The sequence below is a fragment of the Aulostomus chinensis genome, chromosome 9, assembly GCF_037954235.1.
Source record: "Aulostomus chinensis isolate RoL2024-O1b breed Wild chromosome 9, RoL_Achi_v1.0, whole genome shotgun sequence".
NCBI classification, from domain to species: Eukaryota; Metazoa; Chordata; class Actinopteri; order Syngnathiformes; family Aulostomidae; genus Aulostomus; species Aulostomus chinensis.
This window is the reverse complement of record NC_141328.1, coordinates 22,124,056-22,140,938: the sequence shown is the minus strand read 5'-3', so window position 1 is coordinate 22,140,938 and position 16,883 is coordinate 22,124,056. Positions and strand designations below refer to the sequence as shown.

The 16,883-nt window shown below is 42.7% G+C and overlaps 1 protein-coding gene across 4 annotated transcripts in view; it reads right to left on the bottom strand.

The window, feature by feature from the left end:
• bsna (bassoon presynaptic cytomatrix protein a) overlaps nucleotides 1–13,611 on the bottom strand; it is a 134,267-nt gene extending 120,656 nt beyond the window's left edge. For all 4 annotated transcript variants that reach the window (XM_086214286.1, XM_086214287.1, XM_086214289.1 and 1 more), the window contains exon 1: nucleotides 13,222–13,611. In XM_086214286.1, coding sequence (XP_086070412.1) covers nucleotides 13,222–13,400 — 179 coding nt within the window. In that variant the 5' untranslated portion in view covers nucleotides 13,401–13,611. The remainder of the gene's footprint in view (nucleotides 1–13,221) is intronic.
• Nucleotides 13,612–16,883: the final 3,272 nt, after the last annotated feature.

Here is a 16,883-nt window from a genome sequence, read left to right as displayed (position 1 = left end):
ACATACAGCGCGCACACACACACACACACACACACACACACACACCATATTCAGCTGCACCATCAGTAACATTCGCTGTCAGGTGGCGACAGCATAATGAGAAAACACGGCGTGACCTTCACGAGTGCAGTGGCGGAAAATGGCAGAGCACAGCGTAATATTCTCTGACAAACAAATGAAAGTCAGAGGAAATGTATCCTCCTCTGAATGAAACAAACAGCCAGTGTAGGATGACTTTCACCCATCAGGGGGAAACAGAAATATAAACAACTATTTTTTTTTTTTAATTTTTGTCTCTAAAAACCTATTTCTCATTTTCACACTGCTACAATTCGGTTTACACAATGTCTGAAGGCAGTTAACATAAAAGTCTGACTTGTACTCGATTTACACTGAATCTGGGTCGGATAAAACATGTTTGGACATTCAGTCGTAGTGTCTCTAAATGAATTAATTGCCCCATGCAGGGATCAATAGCTAAAGGGTTTCTGAGGTCTGTTAGATGGATATGTTGAGCTATTTTTATGCCACTGTTCATTACCATCAAATTATTCCTGACAGAAATGAAGAAATAATCCATGTTTGCTCCAGAATTTGAGTTCTGTGGCCTTTGATCCAGCATGTAGACTGAAACCCTTGGATGAGGATGAAGATTCGAACATACATAAATATATGTGCATGTTAGCTAGTAGCCTCGTTTACGTGTGATCAACAGCTTCACAAATTGCAGTTTCTTTCAGAACAAGCCAGTGACAGAAACCATTATTTAGCGTGAGAAAAATTTCTCATCTCAATGGGGCAATTAATTCTCTAGAGTTGGGAGAGGGGGAATCATTTTCTGTCTTATTTGAAGAAATAGTAGAGGAGCAGGAGGAGTAGAAGTGACAGATTAGATTCAGAGGTGCACGCACTCCTGTTTCTAACTGAGCTGAAGCTATAATTATAATACAATAAATTGATCAAAATCATGTCAAAATTATAAAAATCATGACACTGACTAGTATCACCCGTAACTTTATGTTTTGTCAAGTCAGTGAAGATGAGTAGCAAAACAACTTCTAAAGTGTTTATTTTCCAAATGGCGTTTGGCACAGCGATACTGTACATTTTTTCACTCCTTGCTCTGTTCCTCCCCTGCATCCTCATAAATTCTGCAGGGACGTCCGTTACTGTTATCGCCATGACGATGAGCTGGCAAACTTCAGCAAACAGCTGGTGTAAATAATTAAAGAACTAAGAGTTGCTGTGCAAATGCTTTCAGCGTATGGAAAAAGTAAAACCGCTGTGGAAACAGAGCAGAAAACTCTCTGCTAGCTTGTTTAGCAAGGATGCTTAAATAAGTTACTAAAAATACAAATCTAAACAAGTGCAACTTAAACACTAAAAAAATGGAAATGCAAAGTTGCTTGTTTATCTATTCTGGGCTACTGTGGAGACAGCATGGCAATTGATCTCAATTGATGGCTTGCTAATTAAAAAATAATCTTAAATGTTGTTACATACAATTTCTGCCAGAAAAATCATCCCAGAATCTGCAAACTGTTCCTTTAAGTGAAACCAAGAATGTGCAGCATGAAGTGTCAGGCAGGGGTACAGACTCATTAAAATTATGAAGGAAAATGAACCCGCGTCTACAGATAAATGTCAGGGCAGACTGTATATCAGTGTCCGTCTCAGGGTCGGGGGACTTCGTAACTAGAGCTGGCTTATTAATTGTCCCTGTCGTGTCAGTTTCTGGCAGAGACAGAGGAGCTATGCAGTTTGGTTGTTGACCCTGCAGATGTTGGCAGCGCCCCGGGTCACAGCTTTCCCCTGGAGCCAATCAATTTGTTAACACCAGAGCTTCACCCAGTTAGGATTACTTGGCATGATGAGTGGTCAGCTGAAGTTAGGATGCACGAGACTGAACCTGGGTGTGAGTTGAGGCCAACTGTTCAGGGATTTAAATCTACGACACTCGATCCAACATCCTGTCTGGGGCTGATGGGGTAAATATAGTCGCATACACTGTTGAGTGCTATATGGCTCATCAGAGACAACAAAAAAGAATGCAACTACCTTGTTAACTCAAATATTTAACCTGAGAGAATGCAGGAAGTGTCCCTTTGAGCATTTACTCGTAGCATTCATTTCAGTGTACCAGAGCTACAATATTTCTGAAACGTAAACTGACCTCTTAGAGAAAGTCAGTTAGGATCCTTTCATGGTGGACAAATGAAGTGCCTGCTTGAACAATGTAACGCTGCACAATTGCTGAAGTGACACCTCACCTAAAAACTTGTATTTTGGATTCCGAGTATTCACACTAGTTTATAAGTATTCACAGTAGCGTTGAGTGCGAACAACCGGGGAATTCATCTGAACAGACTCGCTCATTTAAGGCAGCACTGGACAGGAAGTGTAAAAGTTTGTTTTTAACTCAAATCAAAGTGTTGCACTTTTTACAGAGTTTGTCATTGACTTTTGTTGATTTTGATACACGTTAGCTGTCATTTTTAGCTTCAAACTATTAATGGTTACATAAAAAATTGCAGTCGTATTCATTCCTGTGAAAAGTGTTTAGTGGCACTTGGAGCCAAAAGAGATTGACTTTAATCTAACAATTTTGACTTTTATCATACAGTTTTGACTTTTATCTCACAATTTGTGTGTCCACAATGTAAAAAAAATCCAATTAGACTTCCAAGGGCATCGTTTCCATACACAATTCAGAATTTAAAGATCAAAATCGTACTGAGTCAAACTTTTCTTTTTTTCTTTTCAGTTCTTTGTACCTTTTATTGATGTGATGAATTAAATGTTTCCTGTATTTGCTGTATTCATATTACCATCTTGATTGTCCCTGTAATTGTGTACCAAATATTTCTCACTGCTGCAGCTTCACATTAAAAGCAATACCATCAGTCGACTTTTAATGGGAAGCTGCCAAAAGAAATACAATATGTTTGTCAAAAATCCAACTGCAAAACCCATTTTTGGCTCAACTTGAATTTTTCTTCTTTTTAATGCAAGAATAAAAAGAAGCAGCCACAAAAAGCTGTTAAATGAAGAGCTGCAGGCAACAGGCAGCAAGTTGTCAGCGGGGGTAACCAACTGCTTACAGCGTGCCCTGCTGATTCACACCGTCTGGAATAGATGGTTGCTCACTGAATGATGAGAAAAGGCTAATTATTATGGATTGAAATGACAATACTTTGTTTCGCTGCCTGGAATGGTAGCATTAAAGTGCACTTGCTGTCATCACCAGTAACTACCAGGACTGAAATCTTAATAAGTGTGACTTCAAATCTTGAAGAACAGGTTCTCGATCTTCATATTTTCTTAGGTTGAATCATCGCAGTGGGTTGAGCGATGGTTCAGGCCGCGCTCCGCTCTGCTCACTATGATTTAAGGACTGACCATGTCTGTTAAATCCCTGCTGAGCCCTGCAATGGGATGCAGCGCTCCAGGAAGCCTCCATAATCTGGATTTTGAATCCTCCATTTGCAGACACTCAAAGAGTAAAGTGAGCTAACCGACCTGTGATGTAAGTTATAGCACACATATATTAGCCCTTCACTGTTGAAACGCTAAAATTCAACAAAATAAACACCACCAGCACTGAGGACAATGCGTGAGGTTGATTAGGGTCTTAAATAGAATTCTGGAGTAATTCAGTACACTTTATTTCTCAAACGTGTTGCGTTGGCCGTGCTATCATGCTAACTTTATACTTACCAGCTCTAAAGTCGAATTTTAAATGATTAAAGCGGCAAACTCTGTGAGCCTGCAGCTTTGAATTATCTTGATGTCATTCATTTCAGACCCTTGTCTCCTGTTGAACTGATAGGAAACACAGACTAAAAGCCACCTGCTGTAAACATTGTTTGTTCACTTGTATGTTAAAGTCATGGGGTTTTCTCTTAAAACTCATATATTACATCACATACAGTGATGGATGAGCCACTGTACAATGCTCCTGCTTTACAATCGCCACACAGTATTGTCAGATCCCACAGGACAAACAAGGAAGCAATCTGTGACAACATGTCCAAAAGAAGAAGGAGACGAAAAAGTAGGCCTCGTGTGCCTGCATGGGGTGGTGGTGGTGGTGGGGGGGTGGAGGGACAGTGTCTCCGGTAACGGTTACATCTTGCAAAAGGACATTTTAAGATCATTTTTAAGACCTTCTATCCTCAGGAGACAGACACAGTGGAGAAAGACAGGAGCCAGAGAGGGAAACGAAGTCAAAACAAGCAACTACACTTTTGCAGGAAGAATTGAATTTGTGACAATATCAATATCTGCGGTCAAATTGAAAAGAAATATAATACACCCAAAGTCATGTCACAAGTAAAATAAGCAGTCTCATCATATCAAAAGGGAATATAGCATTTTTTCAATGTAAAATGGCTGCCATGACACAATTTCCCTAATAATTTTATTTATACTGTGTGGATGTGTATGATGTATCCTGATCCTGCAGTCCTGAAGACATCAACTTATGATGTTCTGATTCATATGAATATTTAAGAGGCCAAAATTCAATCAATCCAAATCCCAAAAATTTAATGTGAAGAAATAAGAAATTACTGTATTTGAGTATTATTTGTAGTATTATAAGTTATTTTTCTCAAATATCCAGAATATAGAACAGAAATAAGGTGTTCCTCAATCCTTTTGTTGTCTCCTTCAGAAATCCCTCATGAGAAGTGTTTCTGTTTATTATTCCCTCCAACTGTGAAATGAAATAACCAACCCTGATGCTAAAATAAATTCCAGCACATTCTTTGCGATTGAAGCAATTTTGATTCTTTCTGTTTGTGATCTCTTGGTTGGAGACTACAGATAAACAGATAATAACAGCATCTTCCCTGTGATTTCACGGATTTCAGTCCTTGTCTTACTGAGATCGCTGTATCAGCTCTGTTTAATTTATTTCTAGGTTTCACTCATAAGCTCCAGCGACAGCATGTTTACTGAAAACTAATACTGTCTTGTGCTGAGATATATTGTGCTTATTGCCATCTTATCTCCCGATGCAGCCGCCCAAACAACATTTAATATTTGGAGGCTCCCACAAATACAGCCCTGTTATAACAGGGTGGGTGGATATATAGAGAGTGTCTGTCTGTCTCTCGCCCACAAGCATCCGCAAACACACAATCTGTAACACTTTCTTAAGATCACACATGTTACACACCCACTCTGATGACACCCTATGCTAAAACATCCTGTGGTGTGAGGTCAGGCTGTGAACCTTCAGCCTCAACCTGCTTCTCGGGGTTAAAAGGAACCCCCACCACCTGTCCCCGTACACCCTGAGAGATCAGGTTCTGCTGTTCAAATAACATCCACATTAAAAAAGACAAAACTCTGGCTGACAGATGAGAGGAGATTGTAGCGCTAATGAAGAAACAACCGTTAGCCCAGTGTTCCAACATCGGTAACCGAAAACTACTGTCACAACCAGGGATTAATGAGATACAACAGTGCTGTGGCAAGGGGGAGCCAGAACGACAGGTCAGCGTGGGGATGTCATCTTTTAACTAGACATGGACATGGAGCATAAGAGCCACTACCCTCCATGGAAGAGAAGGATGGAGGCCTACTGAAATAAAGGCAACAAGGAGAGCAGTTAGCCAGCTAGCAGAGCATGGCTGCAGCATGGAAATATGGTGAATAAAGGTGTGCCCTGGAAATACACAAAGCTATCCATACCGGGGGGAACTTGAAACTGCCAAACAGAGGCTAACAGGTCTGGCCACCTGACTGAAGAGATACACGGAGGAGGTAGAGGCTAGGAGAATAAACAAGATGTTCTCCACCGGCTCAGCCAAAATGTACTCTCAGTGTCAACCAACCAGGCCCACCAACAGCTGAGATGGAAAAGTACATATACAAGGCATATGGGAATGAGAAGCATCACACAACACAATGCACAATCCAGAGAACTGACCACAGAAACCTCACCGAAATCTCCCCGAACAAGAACCAGTAGTCATCACAATGGCAGACATCCAGGACAGCACCAGGCCCCGATATGATCCACACATACTGGCTGAAGAAGCTAACTGCACTCCATGAACGCCTTGCAGCACAGATGAACCAGTTGCTAAGGGATGGGACTCATCCAGAGGCTAACTCAGAGCAGGACAGTCCTGATCATGAAGGACCCCCAGAGGGGCCCCATCCCATCCAACCACCAACCAATAACCTGCCTCTCCACAACATGGAATGTCCTGTCAGGTATCATATAAGATAAGTTAGCACGTGGGTCAATCCATGAAAGGGGCTCAGAAAGGAATAGGCACTAACACCCAAGGAGCCAAGCACCAGCTACTGGTTTACAGAGCAGTCGCCAAAGACTGTAAGAACAGACAGACCAACCTGTGCACTGCCTGGACTGATTACAAGAAAGCCTACGACTCAATGCCACACACATGTATACTAGAATGTCTGGAAGTGTGCAACATCAACAATAAACTGAGAGCCTTCGTCAGAAACTCGATGGGGATGTGCAAGACGACCCTAGTGGCCACCTCAAAGCCAATAGCCCAAGTTAACATCAAAGTACAGCATACACCGAGAAGATGCACTGTCACCACTTCTGTTCTGCATAGGCCTGAACCGCCTCAGTCAGATTATCACAAAGAGTGGTTACGGATACCGATTCCAAAGCAGGGCAACAATCAACCACCTGCCCTACATGGATGACATCAAGCTGTGCACCAGGAATGAGAAACTGACTCGCTGACCCACACCACCAGGATCTACAGCAACAACATAGGGATGTCATTCAGATTGGACAAATGTGGCCGGATGGTATCAAGGAGAGGCAAGATGATCAGAACTGAAGGGGTCGACCTACCAGAAGGGTATAAAGGTGACATCCAGAGCAGCAACAAGTACCTTGGGATCCCACAGGCTATTGGAAACCATGAGGAGGCAGCAAGGAAGTCAACCACTACCAAATACCTCCAGAGAGTCAGATAAGGACTGAGAAGTCAGCTGAACGGTAAGAGCAAGGTCTGAGCCATCAACATGTTCTCACTGCTGGTCATCAGTTAGATACCTCGCTGGGATCATAAGCTGGCCAAAGGAGGAGACAGAAGCCACAGACGTCAAGAACAGAAAGATCCTTACCATGCATGTGGTACCAGTATGATGAATGTTTCACCCTAAGTCCAGAATCCTAAAGGCTGTACACTAAGCGGAAAGAAGGAGGACGAGGACTAGTGGGCATCAGATCCACTGTCCAGGATGAAACATTGAAAATCCAAGAGTACATCAAGAAGGTGGCCCCTCAGGACGAGCTGCTCAGTGAATGCCTCAGAGAGCTGAAACCTGATGAGAGTGAGGAGGGAGAGGAGCAGATTTGGACGGACAAGCCCAGACACAGCATGTACAACCGCCAGACTGAAGAAGTGGCTGACATCAAGAAGACCTACTAATGACTGGAACACGCTGGACTGAAAGACAGCACAGAGGCACTCATCATGACAGCACAAGAGCAGGCCAAGAGTGATAGAAACCAAGGTCTACCACACAGACAGGCTGTGTTAGGATGCTCCTGAGACAGTCCAACACATAGTGTAAGATGCTAGCCGCAAAAGTGGTGGGGATAGTGTACAGAAACATCTATATCCAGTATGGACTAGAAATACACACACACACACACACACACACACACACACACACACACACACACACACACACACACACACACACACAAGTGTGTATATATGTGTTTATATACTGTGTATATATATATATATATATATATATATATATACACATAAAGAGTGCATTACATGCACAAACTGTTATATACAGTATATTGAGCACACTTTAATGAATTCAGGGCAATAAGCTCAGTAAAACAACCTACTGCTATTTTATATGCCAGGAAAGAGAGTCGTGGCTCCGCCCAGCAAGAAACGGTGCACTGACATGTCCGTAAGTGCTCTTGCCATTTTGCAGGGGCTCCCTATATTGCTCTGTCTATCCTCTCCATAAAACTTCCTACAGAGTGAGCAGGGAATTGTAAATAACGGGGAATGGATTGATGGATGGACTGACTGACCAGTAAAGAGTTAGTCAGTATTAGTCATAATATCATAGTGTCAGATTTCCCAGACTTACTCTTTGTTTTTAGCTCTAATGACAGCTCCAACTATCATAGAGGGAAAGCAGGATATTGGTTTGTTTGAGCAATGGAACATTATTGTATTGCTGGGAACTGATGTCAGATCTGCCGTCTATCTTAGCCAAGTCAGCACAACAATTCATAGCTTTAGAATCATTTAATAAAACAAAGTGACCATATAGTCTTCAATCGATATTTCAATGGTATTATATGCCATCATCTACTCAGCGTCACAGCCAATCATCTCTAACCTCAACACAGAAACAAAATGTTTAATGTGACAAAAATCACACGATACAAAGGGGGGAGGAGCCTGTCAGCAATAAGCCTCTAAAATCTCTACTGTACATTCGCACTGAACACAGCAGTGACACACTGCTGCTTGTCTGTAAAGGGTGAAGTCACACACACACACACACACACACACACACACACACACACACACAAACCTTGCATGCATCTCTTTCTGGAAAGTGAAAATTGGTCTCAAGAGTGTCAGACATGATAGAGTAAGCGAGATACCAAACCTTAATGTTCTCTCTCTCTCTCTCTCTTTGTCTCTCGCTCTTTCTCTCTCTCTCTCTCTCTCTATCACAACTCAATAAATACACAGAATAATTGCAATGGCTGCAGGCTTGCAAGTCATCGAGCAGCCCTTCACAGTTACTGATCTTATACACAAAACAGCGAAGCAGTCACGCATAATACACACACACACACACACACACACACACACACACACACACACACACAGCAAGGCCTTTATGCGCCAACATGTGTGAGCTGAGTCAGATATAATATGAACATGTGATGAATACCAGGGCGAGCAAATATTCAAAGTCTCTCTCTCTCTCTCTCTCTCTCTCTCTCTCATTTAGCCATCTGGACATCGTTACTCTCCATTCCCCTCTTGTCCGTATATCTGTATATTCTCACCTCACATGTTTATCACATTTCCTCTTCTCCCTTCTTTTGTCTTCTTCACTCTCCCTTTTACACCAGTGCTCTCTCTTTCCTTTGCTGGAAATCAAGCATGGTGTCTTTTACATGAACTATTTGTATTTTCATTTTTCTAAAACTTCTCGTCTAACACTCACATGGCCATACTACTGCAACAATAGCCATACTACTATGACAACAATCACCATTCTGAAGTTCTGATCTGAAGTTACTTTGCTTTTCATTGTCTCCTCTTTTCTTTATCCGCAAACTTTCCCACAACCTCGCTGATTTTGCAATCTTCACCTAATTAAACTGGTTCGATTTAAATCAGCTTCAATCTGATTCTTTTCATTGATCTGACTTTAGTATTGTCCTGATGAAATGCTGGAGCTTTCTCTCTGTAGCTGGATGATCTCTGACTGGCCATGACAGTTTTATCCCGTCTTTGATTTATCACTACTCCATCACTCCCTTCCCCCTCTACTTCCCATAGTTCCAGTCCCTTTAGGTTTTATTCCATTGTACAGCTGGACACACTTGATCTATTTCCACCAGCTTCTATTCCCTTCCTGTCTCCCGTTCTCCCCGATTTCACCTCACTTTCTCTCTCCTTATCTATACTTCAAGACAGACCCTATAGCACTGAGGCCGTATGTTTTTTAAGAAGGCCGAGCCATGCAGGTTATTGGTTAAAGGGAGCAAGATAGCATGTACAGTTTATATTTGTAATTTTGGTTTACATCTTAATGTTGGGCAAATCTTTTGGAAAAAAATAAATAAACACGGATTAGATGCGTTTTCATCAAGTGGGTGTAGCGGATAAACCACTTTCGTCAGAGAATGGCGGAATAGGCTGCGTACCCCAACGTGGCTTTAATAAAATGAGAATTAGTGATTACAAACGAGAAACAAAAGAAGTTGTCGCTCTGGCAACGTACACGATTATGACTGAACATTATGGCAACATCAGTCGCGTGAGTTCAATCTTGCCTACGTCAGAGCTCATTCACTAAACTCTTTTTTTCCATATTCCAGTTTGTGCATTGACTGTTTTTCGCACAATCAAAAGTCACATCAAGCGAGCATAGATACTTAATACTTAAGTCTGAATAAGAGGAATTTTTTGGGGGGGGAAACTGGGGGGGGGGGGGGGGGGTGTAACATGCAGCATAGGGCCTCCAGCCGGGATCTGAACCAGGGTCAGCTGTGGATGTGACATGCGAACTACTCGACCACCTGAGCGTCGTCAAGGTTTTTGTTTTTTTTTAAATTTTGGTGTTTCCATCTCTATTCTGATGGGATTCTTCAACATCTGCATGTGGATGGAAACCCAGTCACTGATGAATGTTGGGAGAAAATTAATACACAAAAAAGTGTGAATAAACGCTTAATGTTTATATCGATATTATTCAAATGTTCTGATTCAACTCCTAACCCCACACGTAGTTACTGCACCCTCTGCTGCATGTCGGCTACCCTGATAGGCGCATGTGCCCATGCATAGCAAGCAAGACAACCAATAAATGACTGGTGGAGTCAGCAGGTAATATTGGAGGGTTGATTCATTACATTTTAATAAATAGTGATACACCGAAAAAGATCACGTCATGAATGAACCCTTCTCTCAAACTAGGACATCCAAAAGAATGAAAAAAATCTGTTGGAATCTCATCTAAACCAGTGTACTTTGCATTCCTGTACGAGCACCATTTGCTGCACCGTCCTGCTGCCAGAATCTAGTTCTACTTACACAGACGGCAAATGAGTAAATCAAGGGGCAATATTACTGAGAGAAACATGATAGAATCCCATGCATGTATCATATTGTTTATAGCTAATGCTAATTTGAAACACCGACTAAAACCAGGATATCTGTCCCTTAATCTTAAAAGAATTTGATCCACAAACCGCAATGCTTCTCTAAATTTAGAAATCCTGATTTTTCCACTTAACTAAAAACTAATCACAGCATTGTGACAGCTTATATATCTTATTCCACCAATGAAGTTATTTGCCTGCATCTGTTTGTCAGGATTAGGCAAAAACTACATCGGGGAAGCACTTGGTAAAGGGCCAAGAAGCAAAAACCCATTACATTTTAGGGCTATTTTCCCAAAGCAGGAAAAAGCTTTTTTCTGGGGCTGTGGCAGAGGTGTACACTCCTCTGGTTATTTATATAACTACCTATTTCTAATGTATTTTTAAAGATTTATGAGTGTCCAGTGGCTTGGATATGATCAGAAAATCTAAAAATACTGAGAAAAAAATTAACCACATTGTTCGTTTTGGGATTTTCATTCCATTCATGTGCCTTGTTGCTTTACATTCTCATTATTAGTCGTGCAAAATAGAACCAAATGGGGTTGTTTAGCAGTGTGAGAAAGAGAGAGAAAATGAAAAAAAAAAGGTAAGGTGCAGCAAGATTTGAGGAAATAGATGAGAGAATAACATTGCCTTTCTTAAAGCATGAAAGTGTTTGAAGGATATACAGAGAAAGAGGGAGAAGGCGAGCGAGAGAGAGAGAGAGAGAAAGAGAGAGAGAGAGGCAAAGCCTGTGCAGAGGAAATGCAGAGCAGTAGAGAGCGATATGAACAAGCAGTCAGGCAGAGCGGTGAAAGAGAGGAAGGGAGTGTGTGTGTGTGTGTGTTTGTGTGTGTGTGAGAGAGAGAGAGAGAGAAAGGGAGGGGGGCGAGGGTTGTGCAAACACGCTCTGCACGTGATTCAATCTGTTCACATGGCCTTATATTACAGCGTTATAAATACTTAATGTGAGACGCTGCATGCTGCAGCCCCCGCCCCCTTTACATTTTCTTTTGGAGGGATACTGAAAACCTGTAGACACCAAATATTTGATGAAGGCGACTAGATGTGTGTGCAGTCCATGTAACGAGTAACACTCAAATAATGCCTGTGAGCATGTTCGATCCTGCTGTTGTTCATCAGACGCCAGCTTAAGCTGTCAGCCGCTCTCTGAGTCTCTGTGTTATATAATGATGGATATGCCTGTGTTGCTCTGTTCCTCTTTTGCTACAGAGGCATGAATCAAACCTGGGATGTGTTCTAAATATAACCTGTCAACAGACTCTGGTGTGTGTGTGTGTGTGTGTGTGTGTGTGTGTGTGTGTGTGTGTGCGTGTGTGTGCATGTGTGTGACTGTGTGCGTGTGTGTGTCTTTAGGCCAGCTGCAGCACCACCTCTGTTTTATTTCTACAAAGCGTCAACATGATTAGGTTTCTTTACAGCAGACAGTGTAGGATGAAGCGGCGCAGTGAACTGGTGTTCCTGGACAAGCTAAAGGAACGAAGGAGGGTGGGGGGCAGCTTTGTGTCAGCTTTATATGACATGCTTGTTGTCTCATCGGCGACTCATTTGCATTCATATTCAATATTAGCGAGCGGGAAAATGTGATGATGAGTCGAAACATGTGAGCCGAACATGCTGTAATAGATCGCAGTTTGAAATGCTATGAAGAAAAGCAGTAGTAAGGTTTGATTTAGCTGCTGTGGTGAGACAGTTTGAGGCTCCTGCGTGATACTACCAGTATGACACACATCATCATCATCATCCCACACACACACACATACACACGCCTACATATCCAGGCAAGCCCCTTCAGAGCACACGCACGCACACGTATCCTCCCCTCACCCATGCGGAAACCGTGCGAAGACGCTTCAAGCATCCACCTGCATCACATAAAATCATAAAACTGCAGACTTAAAAACAAGCAATCGCGAGAAAAGCTCAGGTGTGAGTTTTTTTGTTTGTTTGTTTGTTTGTTTGCAGCTTTTCAAAGAGAGGGAATACTACTACAGCACATGATAATAAAAATCCTATCTGAGAGCAACGCAGAGAGCACTGGCGCATGCTGGGTTGAAGCCACCTCATACAATGTCAGGCGCCGTTAAAGGAACCGGGGCATGTTACTGAGCCGCCCGGGAGGTGCAGCTTGGAGCGTTTCAGCACCACGGACAGCTCTACTACGGCTTCCCATTGCAGTTCAGGGCTTGCTGTCACTCCCCCCCTACACACCACAACATCTCCCCGTACAGGGAAACACTTGGCAACATATAATATCTGTGCATCTGTGCAGTACACGCTGGAATGGAGTACCCAGATCCAGCGAACACCTCCACCACTGCTGCTCCTACCTCGTCATTCCCATCCCGGGGCCTCCGACTCCCATCCCTCCCCCGGCAGCGGAGCCGTTGACCGGTTTCATGTGTTGTCCTGCCACCGACCCGGGTCCTCCGGGCATCACCGACCCCATCCCGGTGGCTCCCGGATCACCGGGCTGCCCGCCGCCCTCCATGCTCGCCTCGTTCCCCATCTCGGTCTCGGCTCAGGAGACAGGAGGGAGGTGAAGAGAGGAAGACGCTCAAATAGGAGGTTTCGATATTATGTCGCCTTCTTGTCCCTCCAGTTATGTGTTCAAAAAAAAAAAAGAATGGACGGGAAAAGGGAGAGAAACCCGGGAGAGCGAACTCAGCGTTGCGCCTCCATCACCGCCATCATCATCATCATCCTCGTCAGCCTCAGCACCAGTAGGCTGTTTCCTGACGTGTGACGGGAGCGAGCGGCGCGGCCACGTCCACGGTATGAGAAATACAAGCATGAGAGGCGAGGGAGAGCGAGATTAGATTAGATTAAAATTAAATTAGCCCCGCGGGGGCAAGATTACAATGCAACCAGGTATGAATGGAACATCTTCGAATCCTAAATATGGTAAATTTATACAAATATAGGAGGTAATTCAGTTATTGCTGAGGGTGCTATTCATGCGTGACCTGAAAACACCTCATCGACGGTTAAGCGGCACCTTGCTCATCGCAGCAGGTAGCGAGAACGATCAACTAGAGATTTTTTACAGCGTTACAAGACGTCACAAATTCATTTTAAGGGTATGTAAGGCGTGAAATTGGGATGAAAAGTGCATTTTACGTCAATACAGAACCAAACCACGTGGGAATCAGCATCATCATTTGAATAAAAGGGCCTAGAAGTCTGAATGACGCCTAAAATTAACCCCATCTTTCTACTCCAGAGTTCACAGGTTGGTTGTGTGAAGCGCAGAAGTGCGCAACCACAGAGGCGGTGACGCGCTTCTTCTGTCGATGCTGAGAAGAGTAGAGTGAAAGAGGACACGGTGGGAGCGTGCATGCGCATCCACGTGGCAATTTCTGACTTGAGGAAGGGCAGGAGGAGTGACGTGAACGCGCAGACAACGTCAGGATCGACTGCACTGGAGCATCACGTGTCTAAAAAGACTGCGTGGTGTTACACACCTGCTGGATACTCACTGTTTATCCTGATTCCATTCATATAAAAAGAGGATTGTGTTCTAGAGCAGCTGCTGGTATTGTTGGAGACTCACTTCATCTGCAAGGATTAAAAATAAGTGTTGCGTGATAAAAACGAATTCATGAGTTCTAAGAGAAAGATTATTCAAAGTTATTTCAATGACTAAACGTCAGTCTTAAAAAACATCCCACTCATTGAGCAAGTACTTGCGACCCATGATAATTGCAATGATTAAAATGAGACCTTTATGAAAAGTATGTAGAAGCTGCAAGAACAAAACACAATTACGGCAAATATTCAGAGACAAATATGTATTATTAAGACTTGGAGGGTTTGAATAAAACAAAAAAGCGAATTGAAATTGTGATCAAATCCCGTTTTACACAACAGCAGTAGCAAAGTAAGCCAGTCCAGTGTCTCCCTCTGAGGTCAGACTAGCATTCAATAAAACCCCGCCAGTGACTTGGACTGCATAAACATCCAATTGCTGTTTAGTCAGTTACCATCATAGTAGATGCATCCATTTATAACTGAGGCAGCAAAAATCCAGCAATGATCCATTCGTGGAGAAAAACAATGATCAGTGTCTACTGAATGTGTTTGAGAGAGGTGTTGATTTATTTGAAGGGACTTTTCCTTTAAGGTCTTCCTGATATCATGAATTAGAGATGACTTAACGTTAGGAACCCCTTGTAGTTTTTCTTCCTTCGTCTGATGTTGTTGTTGACAATGAAATTATGGATTGTGGCAAATCATTCATATTTTTAGGAGGCTGCAGATCTTTGACCTGCATCTCAAATTCAGCATTGAATTTCCATCGCATTCAGTGCCAAACCTGCACGTCCTGCGATTGATAATTGGTGACATTCTTCTTCTTCTTCTTCTTCTTTTAGAATATTTCATTCATTTGGAGTCATATTACCAGGCAGGCTAACAAGTCCGGTGTTCCCTCTGCCCTTGGCTCAGTTTGGGTCTCCAACAACTCGAGAGGAAGATATATCGTTATCTATCTGACGTGTTTTACTGCCAACACGGTTGCTAATTTTATCAAGCACTTTAGCTGAAAACAGCCTCAAACTGACACAGATAAGAGCAGATGAGCTGAGAGAAGCTGAAACACTCACATGAAGATGAAGCGAATCAGGTGATAATTCTCTGTGGGTTTGCCACGTATGACTGCGCCTCTCGCTGGTATGGAGTCACATGATCCATTGATAGTACAAAAATAGATTATGGCAGCTTTTAAAGTATGAAGCTCACACAGTAAAGCAGGTGGATCTTCGATTATTCAAACTTTTTAAGAACAGATGTCATTCATGAGTTTTTCCAAACGTGTTGTATATGGAGCTTTCGCAGATTTGATGCAGAAAGTGTGTGTGTGTGTGTATTATAAGGGAGAACTGGCCATGAAAGAGACAAGCAAGTTCTTCCACCCAAACTACCAAGGTGTCCTACTGTATATGACTTACATGTTGCATTTGCATCACATTACAAATCACCGCTTCCATTCATGAGTTATATGGTCATTTTTCTTTGTCTCTGTCTCCATCAAATTGGTCAAAACCTTTAAACTTGTACAAGTTTTCGGCCTGAAACAACAACCTCAAAATGAAAACACCTGTTGAGACTTGCTCAACCACGCTGAGCAAAGCCAACTTTGCAATTGTCTTTTAGAGCAGGGGCAATGGTTAAAAAAAAAAAGAAGAAACATTTGTCATTCCTACAGTACCAGGCAGTGATGGCAGGAGTCCAAGCAACCTCTTTTCATTCTGCTATTATGAGGCAGCTGATGAATTGAGGAATTCAACATCCGGTTTCTGATCTCGTATATGGTTTCCTGCTCCAGCAGAGAGTCCTGGAAATACTCTACGGCAGAATCGATCATTTTGACAGACTGACTCACTGACGCTCCTGCAGGGGCAAATACTTAAAGAGATTAAAATGAGCAATGTGCCAGACCTGCACTTCACTCTAAGCAACAGGCCAAGCAGACAAACCTTATTGGTCAACTGTGAACGGTTGACTGATTGATAGGCGGTGCAGACCTCAATCAGCATTTTCACTTGACTAGGTCCTTAGGTAGCAACAAACGCCTGCCCGCCCTGTCATGTGTCTCCTCTCCGTCCAGGGTTTCTTAATCCCCTTTCGACCTCGACCTCTTTCACACATACAAGCCACAATACAGAGATGATATGTATCTACTTCACCGCTCATTTGCTTTTCCTCAATATTTTATCCTGCAACAACATTTCGGACAATTTTTCAAGTTTTTTCACTTTTCGGGTAGCCATTTAACTCAAATCCTACCAGATCTTCTTTTAAATTCAAATTGGAGGACAAAAAGTCAACAATATGTTTGTATGCAAGGATGATTCTAATTGTTATAAAGCAGTGAAGTTATGAATTGCAACCCCTCACATCCCATCAACCTTCAGAGAAGCTACGGAGTCCTGTCACACATGATGCTGCGTTGACCATATTTTCTAAACCTCTCCTGACTCAAGATTGCTAG